At 41.4% G+C, this 26,201-nt stretch overlaps 1 protein-coding gene across 1 annotated transcript in view; it reads left to right on the forward strand.

Annotated features, from left to right (window-relative positions):
* EMILIN3 (elastin microfibril interfacer 3) overlaps window positions 1-25,589 on the forward strand; it is a 37,757-nt gene extending 12,168 nt beyond the window's left edge. The window contains exons 2-4 of the mRNA XM_020789216.3: window positions 3,183-3,305; window positions 16,830-17,077; window positions 18,528-25,589. Of these exons, the coding sequence (XP_020644875.3) occupies window positions 3,183-3,305; window positions 16,830-17,077; window positions 18,528-20,422 (2,266 nt within the window). The 3' untranslated portion in view covers window positions 20,423-25,589. The remainder of the gene's footprint in view (window positions 1-3,182; window positions 3,306-16,829; window positions 17,078-18,527) is intronic.
* The last annotated feature ends 612 nt before the right edge of the window (window positions 25,590-26,201 follow it).

A 26,201-nucleotide genomic window follows, 5' to 3' on the forward strand; every position in this document is an offset into this window, starting at 1 on the left:
AAAAGGGAATATAAATGAGATGGTTGTCCCAGGCAAGAGGAGGAAGGACCCAAGACCTGTTGAGGAAAAGAGCAAGACCAAAGAGCGGACTAACGCTCCAGAGTGGAGTTGTGAGGAAACAAAGAATTTACCATGTTCACTAGTTCCACCTTCCCAGAAGGGAGCTCTCCTTTATATTACATCTTCCTGTACTGTATTTGTTACTGAAAGTGCTTAGTATAGCTTTGGAGGTTGCATCTAACATCTCTCATTACTTCCAGCTAGGATTCAAGTTCTAGAATTTTTTTTCCCATTCCTATCTAGTTTACTCTTCTAAATAGTTTACTGAGTGACTGTGGATGAATGTTTGCATTCCTCTTGTGTGCACTTTGATTGCCTAGGTCAGGATGAGTATGCTGGAATACATTATTCCTCCGTCCTCTGTCTTTTTTCTTTTCTTTGCATTGGTGCAAATCCTACCACCTGCTGACCTTTGTGCACTTGCTAGGAGAGTGTCTGGGGGTGGAAGTAAAATCATTTGATCTTCTTCAAGCCTGCACACATCCTACACATTTGCATTTGCATTTTCCCCAGCCACGGGAAGGTTTTTTTCATGGAAGACCTGAAATGCACAAATACCATCATGGACCTTGACAAGGATCAGGTGGCAGTGCCACAGTAAGGGCACAGGGTGGGTTGAGTGTCTATACGTGTGCACTTATTCAGGCATTAGCCAGGTTGGGAAGCTTCCACACATCCTTTGAAATAAATACGTAAGGATAGAATCATGAAGGGGTCACCTCCCTTTATTTAGCTGGGTTTTGGTGCTGGATAGAGATGGGAATGAACTGCGTTCATTTTGGTTTGTGTTTTGTCAAGGTTGACAAACCACGAAACCTGAATTTTCACTGAGTTTTTCAACAAACCATGAAACAGTTAATTGGTTCATCAGTTTTTTTTTTTTTTAGACCATCCATGGCTGTCTACAAAAAAAGCTGAGCCTCCAGCTCCAGAGTCTGTCCCCACCACCTTCCCACTGCCCCATCAACTCCCTACATTATCCATCTCTGCCTGTGCCACCTACCCTCCATGCCACTGCAGCCTCCACTTCTGCCACAGCCTCTGCTGGTGGCCTCCACCACCACCACCATATTTGCAAGTACTGTGGCTGCAGCTTCCCTTTGGGCAGCAGAGCTTGCGCTGTCTGCCTATAGCCTGCCAATCAGCTGATTTGTGGGCCATAAGCAGACAGGACAGGCTCTGCAGTCCCAGGAGAAACAAGGCCATCCTTTGCAAAGATGGCAGTGGCAGCCTCTTTTAGGGCAGACTTGCCTGCCCTAAGGGAGACCGGGTCATTTTTTGCAAACACGGTGGCTGCGGCTTCCCTTAGTGCAGCTGAGCCTACCCTGTCTGCCAATCAGCTGTTCAGTGGGTGCACAGGCAGAAAGAGAAGGTTCAGCTGCATTAAGGGAAGCCACCATTCTGGCAGCCTAGTCTTAACTCGCTGCCTATGGGCACTAATAAAAAACAAGTAAATATCTGTTCCTTTGTATTTGTCGGGGTCTCCGAAATTGACAAAAACAAAGGGATGAATATTGACAAATCAGTGATTTCTTATGAATATTGCAATAATTTTTTTATTTGTCTCCATGTCTAGTGCTAGGGAAGTGGGGTGGATTTTCACGAGGATGCATAATGGCACTATCCACACATGGCATACTCCATACTACTCTGTAACATAAAAAAGACAAAGAAAAAAATGATACACACACTATTGCAAAAGATAAGATGACGTACTAATGTACTAATGCATGGTTATTCTGCATATTTTCCAAATTTAAAAAATATATTGTAAAATTGAACATGTTTTTGGAAACTACAGCTCTCCTGAAATCCTAATGAATCTCCCTGGAAATGGGGGATTCCCACCTGGGTAAGAATCACCAAAATAATTCCAGCTCCCATGGTTAAGTGAGGTCAGTAGGGTAGCAGATCTTAACATGTAAAAGCCAGAGAGAAAGTACACTGCAGAAAGGTGTTTTCAGATCAATAACATTTCAGTTCTGTGCATTACTAAATTGGCTGAGGCCCCAGAATGAAAGGAGAAAGGCAGTGGAGCCTGGGAAACTTGATTTCATGGGGATGGTGAATTCACTGTAGGCTTTAGTCTGAGATTTTCAGAATCTGTCCAAGGTGTTGAATTTGACAACTATAATAGGTTCAGCACATGGGACAGCTACTTTAAAGTTCAGGTTAAACCTCCGTGATGTGGTAATGGCCAACAACCAAGAAGACTTTAAAGGTGGTGTGGCAACTACATTGTTGAACTGCAGCTCCTATCACGTGAGCTAAGAAAGATAGTGGTGAGTGGTGATGGATGATGCAGTCTTACAACATCTGTTGCGCTTTACTGGCTTCTGGTCACAGATTCCCTTTGGGGTGATCAACCTGGATTTGTGGACAATGACATGCAGTTTGTTATAGACATTATCCAAAAGAAAGGCAGTGTTGAAGAATGAACTGCATATTAAGTTGTCCTTAGAAACCCCTGAGCCTTTTATGGTGCAGAATGAAGCTGGAAAAATAGAACTTGGAAATGGAGGACAAGTACGTTGTGCCTCTTCTGAGACCCTGATCAACCACAAGAAAGCAAAAACTACTTCATTGTGCTCCTAACACCTCAAGCCCATACTGTTTCTTCCTTTCGTTGTTGATACAGACGCATGATGAACTATTAATTTATCAGTTTCTGAGTTTTACTTGTGAATAATCCTGTATAGTTTTCCTTCCACATACATTCTAAAGGAAAAGGCATGTGTGTAGTTTAGGTTTGTTAAAGAAAACATTCAAAAACAGGAATATTTCTCCTTAACAACTGCAGAACCAAATTCTTGTTTGGTCACTCTGGAAACTCTTAACATTTATTGTGATCCTTTCCTAGATATACTGGTATCTACCCTGGTCATGGGGTGCCTTTATCTTTTTCTTCTTCTTCCCCTGGAGATTTTTCCAGGTCAATAGTGTTGCCTTGCTGATTATTCCAAATGAATGAACAGTCTAAGGGAACACTTGAGATGTTTTGCCCTACTGGCAACTATTGGGCAATTACAGACAAAAATCTGGTCTGGAGTTTTTGGAAGGAACTGGGGCAGGAGAACTGGCCAGCAGATATTTGATGTAATCTTGCTTTGTTTCCAATTCAGGAGCTATTGTGCCTATGTGGTCCAGAGGAATGTGACATGCACCCTACAGGATGGAGCAGAGAGCTATGTGAAAGCTGAATATCACAAGTGCAGCTGGGGACTCAAGTGTCCTGGGAAAGTCCTGTAAGTACATGCTGAGGTGCAGAAGCAGCATGATGGGGACTGCAGAGGGACATCAGCATCTTTTGACTTAGCTGGAAGAAATAGTGACTTGCCTAGCAACTTCTGTGCAACCCTCAGAATAAGTAGTAGTAGCAATGGTAATGGCAAGTAGAAATTATCACAATAATTAGTAGAAATAGTCTTGTTAGTCTGATGACCTCTTCCTTCTTGTTTTATTTCACTGTTAAACGTATTCCCTAAATTTCTGCCTTAATTTTCTTGGTATAATCAACTTCTTTGCTATCAAAGGGACCCTAGGCTTTCTAACTGCCATTGGCTTAGTTGCTCTGATGTCATAAAACAGCATGGCAAGTTAGAGTTTGGTGAACTAAACACCTAGATGGCATTTGGGAGGCCTTAAGAAACTTATAAGCTCCATCGGGAAATTTTCTTACATGAAACTGCTTAAGTATTGCCATGAACAAGTTACAAGATTGATGGTTTCCAATTTCCAGTATTAACACAGTATCTTTATTGGCCATCTCAAATGTCATAAATACCCACAAGCTTTCAAAATCTCCAGGTCTCTAAGCATCTGAGGGAGGGAAAGAAAAGAGGTAAACAAGCTGTCTTGATGTTGCAGTCATCAAAAGAGATGGACAGAAACCACAAAAATTGTGGTTCGTGGCTAACCACAAATCGTACAATTTAAAAAAAGAAACATGAACAGGTACTTTTTTTTAAGTTCATGCCTGGAGGGAGGTGAAGCTAAGCCTGCCACCCCCACAGCCTCCACTTGCTCCCCATTGTCCCCATCATCTCCCTACCTAGTCCTGCTGTCGTCTCTTCATCCTCAGCTGATTGGCAGGTGTATATGGAGAAACAGTAGCTTGGCTCTGGGAAGGGAAGCTAGGCTGGTGTCTCTCAAGATGGTGACAGCAGCAGAGGACAAAGAGGAGGTGGCAACAACACCAGGAAGGGAGGTGACAGGGCTGGGGTGGGGCAAATGAACAAAGAAAGCTGTGAAATCATTTAAAAAGTTTGTGGTTTGGGTCATTTTGGGTTTGTCACTTTTGACAAACCCAAACCAATGAACCAGTGATTTGCCATCAACTTCTTGGATTGTGTTTCAGTTCATGCCCATCTGTAGTCATGAAATTCTTAGTTAGAGCCTTAAGATGAAATGTAGGAGGATGGGGTTGCAGACATGCAGATAAGCCTTGTAATAGTTTCAGGTTGCACCTGGAACGGTTCCTATGACTGCTGAGATGAAAAAATGAACAGAAAACGGTTGACATACTCAACCATTGATGATACCCATATTCTAAATTGTCTCTGGTCCTTGGTGAGCCACACATGTTCCTTGACTAGTAGAAAACAAAGTAGAAAGAAAGTAGCCAGTTTTTATGCTTACAAAACTACAGATAAATCTAGACTGTTAAATATGATTTTAAAAAACTAGCATAACATTTTTCTAAGTTCTTTGGAGTCAAGGAACCTAAGTGTGATGAAACCTCTGTAGACCCGCCACCACTGAACAGATAAATTCATCATTCTTTTAAGTCCTTTTTTTAAAAGCCATGTCAGCCATTTAAAAATTTGAGAATCCATGTTAGGGCAATCCTCTTATTAGGACAACTTAAAGATTACCAAAACATGTGCTGACTTGCAAGATCTCACGGTCTGTTCATCAAGAAAGACATTACAAAAAGTGAATGCCATTGAGCCGAGATGGACAGATGACATGTGCTGCCTAAGGTATGCGATGCTTATTTTAGGGCAATCCAGGCAGCATGTTCCCATGCCCCCATTGGGAGCTTTGCTTTCCCACATCGTATATTTAAGTGACAGAAGTGCTCTTGTACATTACAAGTTTAGAAACTGGAAAGGATCTTGGGCCTGCCTACTTCTAGCAAAGTTCCATGCTAGCCAAGACTCCAAAAGCAGCTCAGCATGACTACGTATTTCTTGGAAGCTGCCCCAAATATAGCATAAATCCTTCTCATGCTATGGACTGGATCCAAAGAATCATGAGTGGAAGGAAAATAGTTGTCAGCCTCACCATTCTGTAATACTTGCACCAGAGAGTTCATGCAGTGCTATCTGAGATGGCCTCAGGCATAGTCATTCTTCTGCTTTTGCGTGTGTAAGAGGAGGGCACATCTTCAGAGGTAGTTTCGGTTTTCCTATGCACCAAGTAGAAGATACCAGTCTGCTGCTTCTAAGATGCTTTCTGTATGCGAAAGATGCCTCAGGAGCCAAACCTACAACGTTAGATATAGGAATGATACAAAGATACATATAATGATATGCTTGTTCATGGCAGTTGGAAAAGAAGTGAGATGAGTCTCAGAGCCAAGAGAGTTTAGAAATAGGTCCAAGGGAAATAACAGAAGGATTAGGTAGAAATAACAGTCAAGTAAACAGGAGAAAGATACATGATTATTTATTTCAGATCTTTAATTCATACATAAAAGCCAAGGTAACTGTTGGCTATAAGGAAAATTCCAAAATCTGTATTGTGGTAATGCTTTTATTGAGTCTTTATGCCTTTTCGGTTGGGCTAAAGGAGTTACCACATACTTTAAGCTTAGTTACAGTAGACGAGCTTTTCCTATTATGGTACCCTGCAGAAGAGTCGGGCAATAACCCCCATTATCCCCAGCCAGCAGAGTGAGTGACCGCAGTGGTTGTTGGTGCTGGCCTTTGTAACCCAAGAAGTCTGAATGGCTCCAGGTTGGGGAGAGATGCAGCAGAGTATGAGCAGAAGCTAGGAGGTTGTGCAGAAGCTTCATGAAAAAGTTGTGCATTGGGAAACAAAAGCTATTTAATTTTAGAAAAGCTGTTTTTCACAGACACAGATTAGGCAAAGCTAAGGGGGTGGATTCCTTTGTGCAAGTGTATGTGTTTATACCTCTCTTGCTGAAATCAGTAGGAGTGTGAGTGATTTATACTGATGAAGGTTTTATCCAGATGTCAGCTCCCTATGTTTCTGTCCTGCCACTGTGAGTAGGCTGGAAAGCAACCTGTGCCAAAATAGATAATTTTTTTCCCCTAGCAGCATCCTTGTGGTCAGCCCAGGAAGAGATAATCTGTAGTGCTCCAGATATTCCTGAACTGCATTGCCTATCATATCTAACCATAGATCATGCTGTTTGGGGATGATGGAGACTGGAGCCCAGCAACATCTTCAGCCAGAATAACACCAACATGAATATGCACATCTCTCAAGCTCGATTAATTTTGTTGAATTTCTCATTTTTTCCCAGTGCCAGATCTGTTCGAACTCAAGGCTAGATTCCCACTACAAAATCAGGAAAGAAGAGCAATAATGGAATCAGTACGAAAAATTCTAACAGTTCTATTAACTGTTGTTTAAAAAACTGCATTATGAAACCAGTTTATAAAAATACACAAGTTTCTACTATATTTGTAACATGAAGCTTCCTGCCCATTCACAACTTGAATTTAAATGTATGCAAAAACAGCAAACATACTCAACATTAGAAAACAATTGATGTGTAATTATTTAATGTTAAAAAGTAAGCAATAATATTGCAAATGTGAACCATAATCAGTACAGTACTATTATTATTAGATTATATTTATGTCCCACATTTCCACTACCAGGTAGCGCTTGAGGCAGCTTATAATTATAAGATCTGATAAAAACAATTAAAAAGATACAGAAATAAAATAATGATAAACAGTGATCCACAATAACATAAAGAGAATCTGGCAATATCCCTTTTCAAATCAAATCTTGTCCAGGTGCACAATTTTAGAAATGCACTCCTCTTGGCTCCAGTCATTGGTTCCTAAAACCACACATGTTTTCTCTCTCATTTTCTAAAAAATTGCTTCAGGCTAAATTATCTGGAAGCCAGCAGTACGGATCTCTGATTGGCTTCAGGTCAGAAACTAGTACTGCATAATTGTTTCGCAGTTGTCAGTATGTTTTATATTCTCTTCTGTTGTATGTTTTTAGTAAATTCAACTTTGTATGGAATGAACATTTTATGTTTATTAATTAAGTCTATGTTTTTGTATAAATTTGTTCCATACTCCCAAATTTTGAAGGATGCAAAGTGCTGTTAACATTTTAATATTAGATTCCAAAGATCCCACCTCACTGAAGTTCATGTGTACTTCTGTAATTCTCAGAACTGACAATTTTATACACTTTTTCAACTCAACATATTTTATTGCACTGACTAATACATATTCGTGAGTGGTTTGCACAAATACACATTTGTCCATATGCCATTTTCAAATGCACACATTTTGTTAATACATTTAAATAAATTTATTGCATGCACAATGCATTTGGGTGTGTATATAGGAGGAGCACTGGGCAATTTCCTATTAAAATAAAAACCCAATGAATTGTTTATCGATTCTTAATCATGACTTTGAGCAAGCTGCACAGTCCTGCACTTCCAGAAGAAGGGAATGGTAAACCAGTTCTGAATATTCTCTACCTAGAAAACTCTGAAAAGGGTTCCCATCAGTCAGAATTGGCTTGGTGGCACACAGTTATTATTATTATTATTAATAGACCATGCCCTCAGGTATTCTTAGTCATCTAGATGGCGAGACTTCAAAACAAACAGAAGCACCTGTACCACTCGTAAACACTGGAGCTCAAGCTAAATGTTTCTGGATATTTTAAAAATCCATTGATATTTGATGCTTTAAAATTTAAATTTTGACTTCCAAATTAAACCTCAGTGTTTTAAACATAGATGAGGTCTGATTGTTTTGCATATGTTGGGTAGTTATTTAGTTATATGGGAATTAGCAGCAGGATAGGGGAAACTTTCTTATTGCTTATCATAGGTCACCTAGCCCAGTGGTCCCCAACCTTGGGCCTCCAGATGTTCTTGGACTTCAAATCCCAGAAATCCTGACCAATAAAGGTGGTGGTGTAGGCTTCTGGGAGTTGAAGTCCAAGAACATCTGGAGGCCCAAGGTTGGGGACCACTGTCCTAGCCTATATGCCCCATAGCTGTTTTGGTTTTTTTTTTCCCTCAAAAGTGCTCATGTACCCTCCCCCCCCAAGGAATCTGTAAGCATTCCTTCTCAGTGAGAAATCTTAAATAGCGGCAAAACAGTTTGGAGAGTAAACCTGATTCTCCTTTCTCTCATTACAACAATACAAATCACTCACTCACTCACTCACTCACTCACTCACTCACTCACTCACTCACTCACTCACTCACCTCACTCACTCACTCACCTCACTCTGTCTGTCTATATCTATCTATCTATCTATCTATCTATCTATCTATCTATCTATCTATCTATCTATCTATCTATCTATCTATCTATCTATCTATCTATCTATCTATCTATCTATCTATCTATCTATCTATCTATCTATCTATCTATCTATCTATCTATCATATTGTATATGAATTGCCATTCTGGCCACTGAATACAATGTACAAAATTCAGATAAACCAAATGGGTCAGCTCAGTTTGAAAGAAGTAACAGTGTGCAAACCCTGCCAAAAGTGGTTTTAAATCTCTTTGAGAGAGAGTGGGGAGGGAAAGAGAGACCTTCAGTCTAGGGCAAAAGGCATGGATAATACCTTGTTTGTTCTGGCTTTTAAGTGTGTTGTTGATGTTGTTGTTTCAACGTATATACCATCCCACAGTGCTAGAACACTTCCTGGGCAGTTCATAATGCAATTATGCCAACAACACTTTGCCCCACAGTGAACTGGGTACAATTTAACCACTGCGGCACACGCGCCTTGAGAAGTTGGGATGAAGTTGAGAGCAAGAGTCTTGGGGGGCAGGTTGAAAAAATGGAGCCGCATCAACACTGGGCTCTTAGAATCAGGGTTGTTGACACCATGCTTACTTAACAAATGAAGAAACTGTAATCATGTGCATTGTTACGAGAACTCTAATGATGGGAATGGGCAATTGCTACTTCATTGTACATTTTTGTATTCAGTAGGGCAACTTTCAGTGGATTCAGGATTGGCCAATGTACCCCCTGCTAACTCGTGCATTATAAATATCCAAGATATCTGTGAATTAGTTCTGCTGGCTCAGTAGCAAGGAGAAAACAAGTCCCCACTGCTTAAAATACCCCACCACTCTCTATTTTATCATTCCTCATATTGTGCCAGGATTGTCAAGCATTTAAGACTGATCTCTCCAGAAACCATCTGGTTGGTTATGATAGTCTAAGTGCAGTGGTGCAAATTGCAAAGTGACAAGATGCACAAAAAGGACAGGAAAGGAGATCCAAATCAATATGTCTAATGCACATTCTAAAACAATTATTGACATTTCAATTCAGGGTGGGAAAAGTTCATTTGTTCCAGATGTTCTTGAACTGAAACTCCCAGCATCCCTACTGTTGGTTTTGCTCGCTTGAGGCGATACAAAAATGCAGTCCATAAATTGAAGGTGAAAATTTGCCCATTCTAGATTTCTTCAGAAATCTACAGCCAGGTAACCTTGGTACCTGCATATTCTGTCATCCAGGTGCTGTATGTTGATAGGCAACTTCAAGACCTCTCCTAGCTTCCTTCTTTTATCTTTGAACTGGACCTGGATACCTTCTTGTACATGACTAAGAGCCTGTCAAGTGGAAGACCAGCCCATGCAAAGCAGAACACACCGCCACCTGAAGTGTGGCTTTTTTTCTTAGATTCATGCAAATTCTTTGGTTGTCTGCCTCTAACAATAGGGAAAAAATTTGTCCTTGTACACTAAATACTAAGTTCACTTACCAATTCTGGAAAAAGGAAGGCACAGTCTTGCCTGCTTAACCTTTCATCAAAAGCACAGGGTTGTTGTTGGTTTTTAAATAAGAGATGTATTTTTAACAGAACCAGTCTTGCCAGATGAACTTTTCAACATGGCTTGGAAAACTGAGAAAAAGATGTAGCTTTTTCCAGCCACTGGGACCACTGGTAACTGTTTATCCAGCTGCAATAAATACTTCCTGTTACTGACATGTGGCATGGACTTTTTTGCACTTAGAGAGCGATTTCCCCCCCCCCGTCAAAAGAAATTGTCTTTCATACTTTTTTTAAAAAAACTGGAAGCAGGGAAGGATGGCGCAGTAGAAATACCATGATGCCAATTCCCTCCCCACTTCATACCACAAAAATATCCTGCTCTCTCTCTCTCTCTCTCTCTCTCTCTCTCTCTCTCTCTCTCTCTCTCCCTCCCTCCCTCCCTCTCTCCCTCCAAGACTGACCTTCGGCCAAGAGCAAGAGAGAGGTGGGCAGTGGCCCAGATGTCTGCGGAGAGCTAAAGCAATCAGTTCATGCACCAATGTTGTTGTTGACAGTGGCTCAGCTGGGGAGCTTTCTTGGGGTTTAGGAATATTTCCACTCTGGTTTATTCACACCAAGGTTGTTTTCCTTTTAAAAATTACTGCAGTAACTGAGAGGCTTCCACATGGAGCAATAACCTGTAAAGGCTGGCCTTTTTTGCCTGTAGTTGCATAAAGCTGGTGAAAAAAGAAGACAAACAGTAGTACAACATGTAGTTCTAGGGCAATGTCCCAAATGGAGGGTGCCAGGAGAGGAGCCTGTTTCCAGGATCCAGTGGTTTGCTGGAAAAAATAATGAAAAGGGCATCCAGCTCTCTGCTGGAAACAGTTACTCAACAGAGGTGCAAGGGAATATCTTATGTTTAACATGACTGGGTTCACCCTTTAGATGTGATGCTTTATGTAATGTATGTGTGAGGGCGTTCATAATAAAAAAGAAGAGGGCTCCTGTGCCTTTCATAGTTATGCAAATTAGGGGATTTTGGCAGGTGTTCTTTGTCATACATGCTATATCTCTTGAAATTCTGTCTTGTACAAATATACAAAAGGTGCAGGAGCTTGACATCTTTTACATGTGACTACTCTCGCCCTTCAGAATGGGGGGGACGTGGTGGCGCTGCGCTAAACCGCAGAAGCCTTTGTGTGCTTCAGGGTCAGAAGACCGGCAGTCGTAAGATCGTAAGATCAAATCCACGTGACGGAGTGAGCTCCCATCGCTTTGTCCCAGCTCTTCGCCAACCTAGCAGTTCGAAAGCATGCAAATGCGAGTAGATAACTAGGTACCACCTCAGTGGGAAGGTAAACAGTGTTCTGTGTATAGCCATGCTGGCCACGTGACAATGGAAACTGTCTTCGGACAAACACTGGCTCTACGGCTTGGAAATGGGGATGAGCACTGCCCCTAGAGTCGAACACGACTGACTAAATGTCAAGGGGAACCTTTACCTTTACCTTACTCTCGCCCTATGGAAGCCTTCCACAAGCTGGTGCTCATGCTGTCTAGTGACAATGGGAATGGAAGTCCACCAGCCGAAGGAAGGCTATCTTATAGAATGATCCTCATTGAGAGAAGCAAAGCTTAGAAAATTGTTTTTAAAAACAACAGTAAAAAACTATTTCCGCCAGCTAGCTTGATTGTGTTAGCTGGAGCTGTTGGATTTTGGACTTAATCCAAAAGGGTAACTTTTTCAAGATGTAGACAAAGCTTTTTGCCGGTGAATAGTGCATCAAGACAAACCACAATATCTTCTCAGCATATGGTGAAGTGTCTGGGTAATCACCTACGTTATCTTACCAAAATGAAGGAAATACCATGCATCAAACCAAGATTATATCCTACCTAATCCATAGCATTGTCTAAAGGATTATCATTACCCTTGCCAGTGTGTTTAAAATGAGCTTAATAGCATGAAATGTGTGTATGTGACAACAAGAAACACAGTGTAATCTAGCTGTGCTTAAAAAAAAATAAATAACTAGGCGTCTTATTATTTAACAACTATGTAATCAACTAATGTATCATGACAAAACCTGTACTGCTTAACTCACATGTTTATGTGCTGTAGTTGGGCACAATGCATATAATCACAACCATGTTGAGTTGTGAGAGTAATTAAATATATTTGGGACACGTGTACCTAGTGTTAAGTGCTGCGTGTTAGTATATGTGCATCTTGAAAGGATGGTTTTCACCTGGATTATAATCATGATTTATTCGTAATTTTTACAGCCTATCTTTCCTCTACGAGCTCTCCACTTTATTTTCACAACAATATGAAGTAGGTCATGCTGAGAATGAATGACTGGCCAAAGGTCATTCAGTGACTTTCATGCCTCATCTGACACTACACCATATGCATTATAAATAATAAATGCAGCAAGTCATAAAAGCAGCAGTCCTAAATGTATGTATTAGCAAGGTAACACAGCAGGGCTTCTAAATAAATATGTCATGGCCTGCTGCTCCATCAGTGACTCAATGCTATGTGATGATGGATCACTCAAGGACTGACAGCTGAATGTGTGAGCTGCCTTTCCAGGGTAATATGACGTGATCTGAAGTCATGCCAGGTGATATGAATGCCTTTGAAAGCTTATGAAAGATTTGATTGGTGAGGATTGCTTTACAGAGGTGGTTCATCAGTTGATGTTTAGAAAAGTTATCTTTTTGGATTTCATCCTCCCATAACCCCTACCCCCAATCAGCATGATACTGAGGTTTCTGGGAACTGTAGTCCAAAAAAGTAACTTTCTCAAGCCCTGCTTGTCAAGGGATCGAGAGAGAGCAACACATAGCAAAGACTAGACCCTGAAACATTGTGTTCGCTATTGCCAATGCTGCATATTTTGGAATCACAAGATCAGAACTGACTCCCTATCCCAGCCTGGGATACATGTACCCCCCAACGGTATGAACCAGAAGAAAGCCACAGCTACAGCTGAATTCCCAAGAGCTGAGCAGGGCTTTTAGGGGAGACAGGACTTTTCGAAGGTTGGTCATTCATAGGGTCACTATAAATTGAAGGCAATGCGACCGCATGTGAGAACAAGAGACCACAATTGGAATTAGCAAATGTTGTGCTTGAGGCAAGAATATAAAAATGTGTCCCCATCAGTCCATAAAAATGGCACAGAAAATGTGGTTGGAGGAAGTATGGGGCCATGAACCAGTGTGCTGCACAAAGCTTGAACGTCCCAAGACTTGGGCCATTTTGCATTTATAAGTCTTGTTCAATCATTCCTTATCTGGAGAAACTCATCAGTGGCTAGCTCCTCGCTTCTCTGTTGTTGCTTTCTACATGGGGAAATTGACAAATCTGCAAGACAGTCATTTATGCTTGAATGTAAAGTCTACACGTAAATAAGAAAGTGCTAAGTCCGTGAATGAGCAGGAAAATCTTCCCTGCAGACTTGTTGTTCGTTCATGTAGAAAGCAACAATGGAGAGGGGAAGGATTAGCATAGTGAGCTTATTTGGGTAGGAACAATGCACCCTGTTCCCAACAGCATGGCATGCTTGGAATAGCAGATTAATTTTTCTGGGACCCTCAGCTTTGCACATCTGAGGGCATAATCCCATGGATCATAAGAATCAAAGTTATACACATTCTGCTGCTATTTAAATCATTTTATAAATTTCAGTTCACATGACGCATGGGTAAAATTGATTCATTTGGCCAACTGATCGATTTTCTTTTCAACATTGCTGGCATGGGCTTTTTAAAATGGTGTGATCCTGGAATCACTTCTGTCCACATTAGTTTAGCATGTGTGAATGTTGCTGTCAATTCACCTTGTACCCACATGTGTTTTTAGATCACCACACTTGTTCCCCTTTTTAAAATGCAAAGTGATGTATCGGTATTTTATCCCCCAAGAGTTTACTACTGCATCACTTTCATGTAACATTCATCCCTGCTCATCTATTCCCTTATCAATGTGGAGAAACACCCCATCTAGTGTCCTTTGAGAAATAAAGAACCCTAAAAAATAAAGACCTGTCAAGGGAAACCTTGCATTATGAAACATCCTCTAATACTGTCTTCTAAAGTTTTTCACACAAATTTAAATGCTGCTTTAGCGATATATCATTAATGTATTTTTAACAACAACAAAAATGTGATTTTAGAGCAGCATGCTCCTGAAACAGAATGGAAAATGAGTCAATTTCACTGGGATAGTATGCAGAGTTAGCAAAATCTGTTCAAAGTTCAAGAAATGTATGGAAAACAAAGAGCCATGTGAATGCACATATAGCTTTATATACTATCTGACTAAACATAAATATATATATTGGTGTAAATGCACTAGGAAATTGAAACAATTCAAATGGTCTATGTGAATGGGCCTTCACTTGCCATGTCATTGCTATTGCTCTGCACTAAACCCATTGAAAGGTAATCTTTTTCTCAGTGGTGGGAAAATTGGACTTGTCATAAATTGTACTTTATTTTTTATTGGAACCCCTAGATCTGCCAGTCATAGCCAATTGCAAAATCATAGGCCAGCAACATTAGCTATGTACCACATCCTGTAAATCATATTCTTCAAATATGAACATATGTCCAAGATCCTGTAAATCACAGACTCTGATGCAGAGTATCAGACTGACATTTTTCAGATGATGGACCTGGAGGCTTGGAGTGATTAACATAAGGTCAGCCATGGCAGAGATGCTTTACTCACCATTGTTAAAATACTGAGTCACAAACCCTTGCTGACCTGCTGCAAAATCCTTGAAATTTACCAGGATCAGTGCACTAAATATAGCATTTGCATAATATCTTGAAGACCAAAATGACTCTGGAATGTTGATAGATGTTTTCTGATGCCTTTGCTCACCAGAGCTTTAGGAGTGCACTACCATATCTTTATGTTGTTAATCACTTTACTTGTTTAAAGCAAGATTTTTTGAGCACAAAACCTACTTCCTTGGATCCTTGAAAGCTTATGCCATAGATGAATGTGTTAGTCTTAAAGGTGCCACATATCTCTATGCTGTCTTACTGCAACAAACATGGTTCTCCCTAGGAAATCATTCAAACCAATGTGAAGAAGTTTCTTCTGAAATGTTGTTGTTGCTGTTTAGTCGTTAAGTCATGTCTGACTCTTCGTGACCCCAAGGACCAGAGCATGCCAGGCCCTCCTGTCTTCCACCGCCTCCCAGAATTGGGTCAAATTCATGTTGGTCGCTTCGATGACACTGTCCAACCATCTTGTCCTCTGTTGTCCCCTTCTCCTCTTGCCTTCATACTTTCCTAACATCAAGGTCTTTTCCAAGGATTCTTCTCATGAGATGGCCAAAGTATTGGAGCCTCAGTTTCAGGATCTGATCTTCCAGTGAGCACTCGGGGTTGATTTCCTTTAGAATGGATAGGTTTGTTCTCCTTGCAGTCCAAGGGACTCTCAAGAGCCTCCTCCAGCAGCACAACTCAAAAGCATCAATTCGTCGGCAGTCAGCTTTCTTTATGGTCCAGCTCTCACTGCGCTTCTAGGCAACCTCAGCATGGTGACACATGAATGGGGAAGGTTGCCCTTAACATGTTTTCTAAATGAGTAGCCATGTTGCAGCAAAACTAACAAAAGAACCCGGTGGCATCTTCATGACTGATGTGTTTATTATAGCACAAACGTCTGTGGACTTTAGCCCACTTAGATGTAAACGTTACCTTCTTTCTTTTGGTTGGAAATTGCATGCTGCTCTTTAAAATGCTCCTCTTTAGTCTCTGGGATATAGAGCATAGATGGATTAAGGAGTTCTGCTGAGATTCTCTGTTATAAATGTGAAAGAAGATCATTGCTATGTCAATGAAACACAGGATCAGAAGAAAAAAGCAAAACAAAAAACAAATGTGGTACCTTAAAGACAATCTCTCTCTCTCTCTCTCTCTCTCTCTGGTGGGGTTCTTACAGCTTTTGAAAGCTACTCTTTTGAAATGGATCAGAATGGTGATAGGCAATGTTTGAAAGACATGAGACTATTGCATAGCCAGTGTCGGGCACTTGCTGCCCTCTAGTGCTAAAGACAGTGTCTTTACATACTAAAAGGAAGTGATAGCTTATCATAGAGTAGGAATGTAACTCATGGCTTCATAATAATTCATGAAAACAAGAAAATATTTTTCTGCTCTCCTGGAGATAGATCGTTATTTTCTGTTGGTCTCAACAGGGGTGGGGGAAGGATTTGTGAGAATGACTTTTGTGCAAATCATGTTACTAGGCTTCAGTAATGGCTGCCCTGCGGCACCAACTTTTAAAAATTGGAAGCACCAGATGGGTTGTATCTTTTTAATCCAGCAGCTAGCCCTTCTGGGTTTGCTGTTTGTGTATGCTTGGCTCTTCAGAAGGCAAGCACACAGGTTTTGTGCAGATACATTTTGCACAAAATACTGAAACATTGACAAACAAAAACGACCTTCTCTCTTGCTCTTACCTCCAAGTAAGAACTCTCATAAGGACTAGAGAATCTTTGGCTGTATGTCTCTGCAAGTTGAGATGGCTTGACACATCAAGAATGAGTAATTTAGTGACCATTTTGTGCATCCTTAGGCCAGAAACAGGTGTCTTTCGAAAGAGACATGATTGTCTGTTCCATATTTATCCTTTTCACATTTTTGCAGAGGTTACGTTGCTCTGTATCAAAATTTGGAGGTACCTAGCTACAAATAACAAGTTATGGGTGCTGGGACTCATATGTTGAACTCTTTAATCTTGTGTTACCTTCCATCCCTTATTGGCAATCAGGTATCGCACCTTCTTCAGACCCAGATACAAGATTGGCTACAAGACCGTGACAGAGATAGCATGGAGATGCTGCCCAGGTCTCATTGGAGAAGTGTGTCATGATAGTCCTACTGACCAGCCAGGGCTTCTGCCACAGCATCCCAGCCCCAAAATACTCCCTACACAGAAGATGTTCCCAGGTCCTAGAGTTCCCCCTCATCCCAAAATCCATGCAGAACCATATCCAGGACCAAAGAAGAACCACTATGGTGAGTGGCAAAACCTTTATTTGTGATCATTGGTATGTTCTGTTCAAATAATCCATGTTTGATTCCCTTTACAATGATGTCATCGGCATGAAACATAACGTGGCTGGTCTTTTGACCATAATAAAGTTTTATCTATCTATCTAATGACTAAGGATCAAAATATATGAGACTCAGAGCTTGGAAATTTAGATTTAATGTGCCAACAATAAAGTCACTATTTTTGGATTAAGAAATAAAAATATGATCTACTTTTAAGAAAAACTTCAAAAATACCATTAAAATATCAAAAGTCTTACTTTAAAATTTTTATGCTTTAGATACATCTGTTGATTCATCCTCCTATCTAATGCAAAATTAACGACTGTAATGTTAAGACATTGCAAGAACATGTTATTTCCAAGCTCTGATGATATGTGGCAGAAACCTATGTGTTGAAAGCCATTTTCTTATAGTACGTTCTTCCATTAATCATGCATTTCAGCAAGCTGACTTTATTTTGTGAAGTTAATTAAAGATAAACATTCACTTGAAGATAAAAATTCCCCCCTCCCCTTTTGATTGTTCAGCCATGTATATCCTCAAAAACCATGCAATGTAGTGAGAGAACAGCCTACTGCCAGATAAGACACATTTCTCCAAATGCTTAGGTTGGGAAACAGCTGACATTTGTACCAATGAAGAAAATTCTTGAAAGGAAGGGTCGGGTTCATAAGCCAAACTTAGTAGTTTTAGAAGAAGTAGCTGTGTTAGTCTGTGCTAGCATATTGGACAAAATAAAATAAAAATAAAGAAGACAAAAATGTGACACCTTAAAGACTAACTGCTATATTTGAAAGGTCTTGTCCAACAAAGATCACATAAAATTGGTCTTCAATTTGGTCTTTAAGTTGCCACAATATTTTTGTCTTCTTTATTATTTTATTTTATTTTGCTTTTGTTTTTGCCTGATAAGTCAAACTTAGTTGAAGATACCCAAGTCCTATTGTTCCTTAACATAAAAATAGATTAAATGCATTTTTAAAATTATTTACTATTGCAGTAAGCAAGAATTTCTCATTTGAGAGAGAAATTGATCAGTCAGTTAGCCTGTAACTCAAGGAAGATATGTAGATCTACCATTAGCTCTTTTCTATGAGCAGAAGCTGTTTTTTTACACCACTCTTCATAGATGCTTCTGTTTATGATGATGGCCTAGTTCTAGGTCATATATTATGCACAAATAAATTCACCACAGGCATAGTTGTTGTGGGTTTTTCGGGCTCTTCGGCCGTGTTCTGAAGGTTGTTCTTCCTAACGTTTCACCAGTCTCTGTGGCTGGCATCTTCTGAGTATTTTGTTGGCAAGCTGCTTGATTCGTTATGAAAAGGAGAGATGATGAAGCTGCCATGCTACAAAACAGAATCAAGAGTGATATTGATTATGGCTCCTCTTGACCTCTTCTTGTTCATAGGTCGAAAAATGCCTGGTTTGTTTGGAGATAGACTGGACCGGCTAGAGGAAGAAGTCAGGCGTCTCTCACAATCCTATGACAGTCTACACACCATGGTAAGCAGCCTAGGAGACCACTTGCGACTTGCCATCCAGGAGGACACCAGTAAGATGATAGGATCTTTGATGAACAGCCCAAGTGTGCCTGATTCAACAATGGGATTTGGAGTAATTCCTGATGGGATTGTGGATGCAGCAGACAAAGCTGACCTTTCCCCTTATCCACCTGTGGGAGAGATCTTAAGCAAAGTCACTGCGGTGAGTGATACATTGAAAATCAAAACTGACCTACTAGAGGAGGTGCATGGCATGGTCTTGGACCACGATGGGCAGATTAAACACTTACTGGAATCAGCCCGACCTTCTCCCCTCACTTCCATTGATATGCTAGAAGAATATGTGGACAGCAGGCTTAGCAACCTGCGGGTGGAGCTCCTGGATGGTTTTGAAAAGAAACTGGTGAACATCCAAAGCACATGTGATTTCCGGATCAAGGAAGTGCAACAGCAGTGTGAGGAAGAGAAAGCTGCCAACCTCCGTCTTCAGCAGACCTTGGACGGCAAGGAACTGGAGATAAAGAAGGAGATCTCTCAGCTGGAAACACAGATTCAAGGCCTGACAGTTGTGGAAAGTTGCTGTAGCAACTTGAACTACCTCACGAAACGAATGGATATTTTAGAGAAGGGTCTTCACAGTATTTCTGAATCTCAAAAGAATCTACACTCCAGAATGGACAGTGAACTTTCCACTGTTGCCTTGGGAAGTGTCTTTGAAGGACGCTTTGAGGACCTTGAAGCCAGGCTGAATATCACAGAAAGAGAAACAGGAAGTTGTTGCTCCACAGTGGAGGACAACATGAGAGGTCTTCTGGGATCAGAACTGGATGGCACAAGGACCTTGTTTGATGATAAAATGAGAACCCTGGAGGAAAGATTCATGACCATTGTAGGAGATGTGAGTAATGTTAGCTCTACGGTGGGAATAGATGGAGCTGTAATGCCCTTCTTAGAGGGAGAGCTTGCTAACATAAGGAAGGAAGCAGATGAGAAAATGGAAGTAATACAGAGCCAGATGGTCACCCTGGAAAATACATGCTTGCTGGGATGTGCATCCACTTCCAAAGATGTTGAGATATTTCGTACAGAAATTGAAGACTGCCAAAGCAAGAACCAAGATTTACTACTGAGGATGGACAGCAACTCTGACCTATTGAGAAAACTCAACGCTACCATCCTGGAGATTCAGAGACGGATCGAGGAAGAAGCAGCTGGGTCCTTGCAAGGGGAGATCACACTGCTGAAGATCAACCTGAATACCGTGAGTAAATCTCTAACTGGTCTAAAGGATTCTGTTTCCCAGTATTCTGACACAGTGCTGCATGTCAACTCATCTGTGGATCAACGTGAACGCAAGATAGAAGATGAAGTCCATTCCATCCAAGAAAAAATCAGTGACCAAGGCTCTCAGCTTCTGTTCAGTAACAAGCGTGTCCTAAACCTAAAAGGAGACCTTGAAAGGCTTAAGTCCAGAATCACCAATGACTTGAGCAACTGTAGGAATGCAGCTCTCAGCCTGCAGAAAGAAGTGCTCCAGTTTGATGGCCGTGTGGCCCAAGTGGAGGACATGTGTGGCAGACTGGGCACGATGACGGGAACCCTGGATCACATCAGAAGTGAGATGGAGAATAATGCAGGAAGTCTGTGGGGCTACATGGACCACATGAACGAAACGTTAGCGGCCCACTCTCAGGAATTAACTGTGCTCAAGGATAACTTGCTGGATTGCCAGGCAAAAGTCACAGAATTAGCTGAAGACATCAGCCTCTTAGAAAGCAAGCTTCAAGGCACTCAGCATTAGCTATAGGGAGCCCAAAGAACAACTAACTTATACCATGTGGACTCCAGTGTGACGGTGCCAGGATTTTATTTGTGTTTTGGAGGGGTGAGGGAAGGTTACTAAATGTTAAAAGCTGCTATAATCCTTTCTTTTTCCTATGAATGACACTTTTCACTACAGCTTAAGCTGTACATTTGCCATTACTGTACTCTCTGTGGATACTGAGCAGCTGTACTAATGTAGCAAAGTGCCTTCCCATAGATGGGGCCATGTTTGGATTACATTTCCAATATGTGGTTCAGTTCAGGAAGAAACTGGAGACAGATGTGTCGGATGGACTCTTTGCTTTGGGAATAATTTAAACCCTGCTATTTAAGAGCTGGGAAAGGAGAAAATCAACTCCTGACGAATATATTAATCCACAGGAAGTTAAGGTCTGGTTCAGGGACCATTCAAAACAAGACCATCCGCTACAAGGAAACGGATTTCAGCTGAGACATATTTTTCCCTTCCACGTTGAACAAAATCTAGACTGGAATTCTTCACAGCAATATTGACTGGGGCAAAGATGTGGGACATATAGGCAGAAATCAACAGGGATTGTATGAGTGCATTCAGTAATACCGCTCAGCGCACAATCAGCTCTCCCATGCCACTCCCGTCTTGGTTACATAATTCATACCCATTTCTCCTGTTGGTGTCCTCAAGCACTGTGTGCAGTCTGCTGTTTGCATGGACAAAGGCATGATGGGGGAGTGCAGGATCCATCGACTTCGTAAACAGCTTCTTGCAACTCTGGGGAGCAGAGGCAGAGAGCACATGCAGCTATAATAGTGCTAGCTGTAGTCACATTGTGCTCTTACACAAGGGGTGGTAAGAAAGTAGGGGTAGGGAAAGTTTTTAAAAATTGGATTGTTCTTCCCAGAATCCATCAAACAAAGTCCTGTGGTGTCTGGGGGATTCTGGAAGCTGTAGTTCAGAAAAACAACATCCACATTTGCTCCCTGACCATGTAGGAAAAAGGAAGAAAGGAAACTTCCTGGTGTAAAAAATAACTATGGTTTGGTTTGGTTTGTTTAATTCAGAGCATATTTGAAAATGAAATCTTTCTCAGGGGCACCTCTTGAGCAACCAGTTATAGTCCTGTTTATATTGTACTTATTTATCTGGAAGATATATACCCTACTTTTCAACAAAATGGTTCTCAAGACAGCTTCCCAGTAGAAGCTTATAAGAATGCAACATGCACATCTAAACCCACATAGGTTCTCTGGCCAATGGAGCACAACATGCATCCCTCCAGATTTGCAGTATGAGGGCAACTGGCAAGCAAAGCAGCATGTTCTTTCAAGAGCCTAGGCATTTTAATCCAAAAAAACTTAACCTTTCCAAGTTGCCTCTCTTTTGGACAGGCAAATGTGTCCTTGGCATAATATTCTTGTTGTGAAGGTGCAGCCGCTCGTAAGCCCTTGGTCTCCATGTCAACGGCTGGAACCTGAGTGAGTAGCAAAAAGGAATGACTAGAATGTCCATTTTGTATTTTGATAAAAACATACTAAACTCCCTCTTCCTGAATCAATATACACACTATAATTAAGATGCCTTTCAGCATTCACACTTGTCACAATTGTGTGATGCAGCTATCTGGCCTAGCCAGTGTAAACAAAGGGTTGAAAATGCACATAAAACCATGTAAAATTTTAAAATCAAAAAAGGGGAAGGAAAAAATAGGAAATTTCCTTACACTTCTTTAAAAAGCTGCAAACTGATATATCAGTGGAATAAAATTAAAGTAAGGATCAGGAAATTGTGAAATTGAGAGAACCAGAATGTACGGATTCATCCATTCCTGGTTGTAAAATACTATCTAAGGAATGTAGGATTAAAACTGCATGTTCAAGAGTGCTCCAGGGCAAGAACTCATCTCAAAACACATTCAGTTCAGTAATAAAAAAAATTCCCCATGTACTTTTAAAGGTTTTCTTCTTTCCTTTTTCCTATGATTGCTGCCTTCTTTCTCTCTTTGTTGTTCCCTATAGATTACAACCGCCATGTAAAAGTTTACATTAAATTACTAGGTACGGCAGCTGTTGTTACATAGCTTAGAGAATCATAGCCCATAAACACCTTGTCATTTAATGAGCTTTACCTGGAACAAGGTGGATTGGCTTCATGAAATATCTTCAAAAACAGGATGGGAAGAATTTGAGCTTTTAGTAAATTGGGAGAAAGCAAAACTAACAAATTAGTCCATTTCTAGCTGACAGTTATATCCCATCTTTCTCCCAATAAAGGGATTCAAGATGGCTTGCAGAATATTTTTGAAAACAAACACAGTCAGTTACCTGAAGCCTCCAGGACTAGAAATATTCTTTTCTGCTTACAGAAGGACTAGGAGGAGGAGGCCACTTTGGCCTCCCTCAGGAGATATTTCCACAAAAGGCCCTGTCTTGTATCCTCACCAGGCATTCCTGTGAAGGTGATGGGACTGAGAGGCCTCCAGGAAAACCTTAAAACCTTGGGGGCTGATCAGAGCCTCAAAGGGGCTATGGTTGATTGGGTTGTGAACATTATTAATTCATCACTGAGGGAGGGAATGCTTCTTTCCCACTTAAAAGAAACTATTGTCCGACCCATCATCAAACACCCCCAGTTAGCGTTGGACAACCTTAATGATTTCTGTCCGATCGCTAACATACCATTCTTGGGCAAGGTGATCGATAGAGTGGTGGCGAATCAGCTGCAGTCATACCTGGAGAAGCAGGATTGCCTTGACCCATTCCAGTATGGATTTGGGTTGTGACAGAGTACTAAGACGATACTTGTTGTGCTGCAGGATAACCTTTCAAGGGAGGCTGACAGGGGCAGATGCATCCTGTCGGTACTCCTAGATCTCTCAGCAGCTTTTGATACTGTTGACCATGGTATCCTCCAGGACGGGGTCTCTGAGGTTGGGAATTGGGGGCTTAACATTGAGCTGGCTCTGATCCTTCCTCAAAGACCATGTCCAGAGAGTTCAGCTAGGGCAGGAGGTGTCGGCACCTTGTACCCTTTGGTACGGGGGTTGCTCAGGGATCAGCACTCTCCCCAATGCTGTTTAATATCTATGTTAAGCCATTGGGGGAGGTCATCAGGAGATTTGCGGTAGGGTATCATGATGACATGTAGCTCTTATCTGTGCATTACCACAGTTTGGGCCCAGGTTACTTGTCAGAGCATCTCTCCTTAATGTTATCTGTCCAACCCACAAGATCATCCCAGTCGAGTCTTTCCCAGGTGGCCACTCCAAGGGAGGCCCACAAAGGTAAGGTCTTCTTTGTGGTGGCTCTAACTCTGTGAAACCAGCTTCCGGAGGAGCTCTGCCTAGGGCCTTCCATGTGGACTTTTAGGAAGCAATTAAAGACATTGTTTTTCAGGGAGGCTTTCCACACCGACCCCAGCTGACTACCTCCCCCCTCCATTTTTTTCTTTTTCTTTCCCCTCCTCTTATTCCCTTTCCTCTGTCCACTCTGGGAATAGTCAGTGCCACCTAGCTTTTTTAGGGTTATTGCTGTTTGTTTTAATATCTCTATTTTTAGTAAATTTTGACTACAACTTTCACAATTCACTAAGCAGCTCCACTGGTGATTTCAAAGAGCTGCAGTCTTATCAGTTTTCCCTCCTCTAGATGTAACAAGGAAGTTATTCTCTGTATGGAACCATTTCCAACCAGGAAACTACTGCAGCATCTTTGACTATCTGTACTTTTCCGAACTTCTGAAAGACAAATAGAATACATTAGATTAGTGCTCTCTGGAGGTAACTATGTCTGACTGGATCCGATACCTCCAGGGACGGGCATAGCTGGTACACTGGTTTTAACTGTGTAGGTCCACGTCTCATTATTGCCAAGACATAGACATCCACATTGAAGGATCAATCCGAGAATTCACCCAAGCTATGAAGCTGACAGACGTGTCCATCTCTTTCTGGCAGTTTCTCCCCTGTCCTGATGAAGAGTTCTCCTCCATATAGGTGTTAAGGACCAGTTTCCACAGAAACAGCCAAAGCTCGTACCTACTTTCAGATATATTCATGATGATGTGCAGAAAAGCAGACCTTGGAAGAGTGACTGTTTTGGACCACATCCTCTAGAATACTCCAGTCACTATGGCCAAGTTCCTAAACAGAGAGAGACAAAGAGAGGGAGGGAAGGAGGGAAGACAACATTGATAGATTTTTACAAGCTTCCAATGAATGACTGAAGCATTGTGAAGAACACCCAGAAGTGAATGATCCCAGGGAACATAAACCAGACATCCATGCAAGCTCACAAAACACTTGCAAGCAGCTGTAGGTGAAGGAAATGCTGCAGGCTGTGCACAGGTCACTTCACCAGTATGTTCCTTCTTGTGATTGTGAAAATAAGCAGTGAGTGCTCATGTGAGGAAACAAACAACAGTACGAACCAGCCCAGGGACGGCACTGGTGTCCGATTTGATATTTGGGGTCAGGTCACATATCTGCTGGATAGATATCTGGCACACAACAGGGACCCGTGGTCTCATCCCCATTCTTCTCCATCTTGTATAACACAATGGGCCAGAATTGGAGGAAGTTACTTTTTTTTAATAGAACGGCCCAAATCTCACACAGCCAGCATAGTGAATGACTATGGTCGCCAGTGTCCATGTACGCTGAGACTTGTACTCTGAAAAGTAACTTTTCCAAACTCTGTGCTGGGTATAGAAGCTTCTTTGCTGCCATAGTCATATATTCAACTCCCCTTGTGTGTGATAGGGAAGGATTGCAGGATTGCAACGGGTCCTACCACTTTGCTCTCCATGGCTCTTTTAAGGAGGACTAAGGTAATGCACATGCAGTACTTTGGACTGAAGTCAACAACATCATTTCTAGAAGTGATGCTATTAAAATAGTGATGCGCTCTGACCACACTTCTGCAGGCTGTTTATGCAGAAGCCTGCTTGGGGTCCTGTAGGACTCAATCCCCAGCTTCACACCTTGCAGGAGTGTTAAGACTCCAGTTCCTATAAATCCCTCGCCAGCTCTGCTGTTGTAGGATCAAGGGGCAAGGCCATGCAATGGGCCAAGCAGATGGTGCTTTGCAGTTAGAAATAGTGGGAGAAATCATTTATTTCACATTTTAACAATGTGACAGTACCTGTGCTTCATGAGCAAAAATACAAAAGGATGTACAGGTACATCCCCAAGTGCAGGACATAAAGTTGTGTGCTGAAGCTATAGGAAGCCAGATTTAGGCCACATATTAGGAAAAAAATACCTGTTAGAGCAGTACAACAATGGAACCAATTACCTCAGGAGGTGGTGAGCACTCCAATGCTGGATTCCTGCACTGAGCAGGGAATTGGATTTGGTGGCCTTATAGGTCCCCTTTCGACTCCATGACTCTATGATTCTATGAGTTTGCCTTTAATTTTCTCCTACCTTTGATCATTCTGATGCATTCAGTGTCAAAACTGTGCACAAAATACATATATTAAGGGGAATCACTTCCAACTATTGTGCATGTTAAGACTCATGTGTGCACCAGTGTATGCACATTTCCATACACATGAAGATGAATTTCCACGTGGAGCTAGACAATCTTTGCAAGTGCAACCTCATGAATCTGTGTCTGAAAAAGAATCATCATTGTGGAGAGTGGAAAAAAGTCAGACTTGTCCATTCCTAATTACAATCTTGTCCCTTAGGCCAGTGGCTCCCAGTTTTGGAACCCCAGATGATCTGTTGGAGTCCAAGGTGTAGAGGCAAGAGCTTCAGGGAGCTGTAGTCCAACATC

Source organism: Pogona vitticeps, chromosome 4, assembly GCF_051106095.1.
Source record: "Pogona vitticeps strain Pit_001003342236 chromosome 4, PviZW2.1, whole genome shotgun sequence".
NCBI classification, from domain to species: Eukaryota; Metazoa; Chordata; class Lepidosauria; order Squamata; family Agamidae; genus Pogona; species Pogona vitticeps.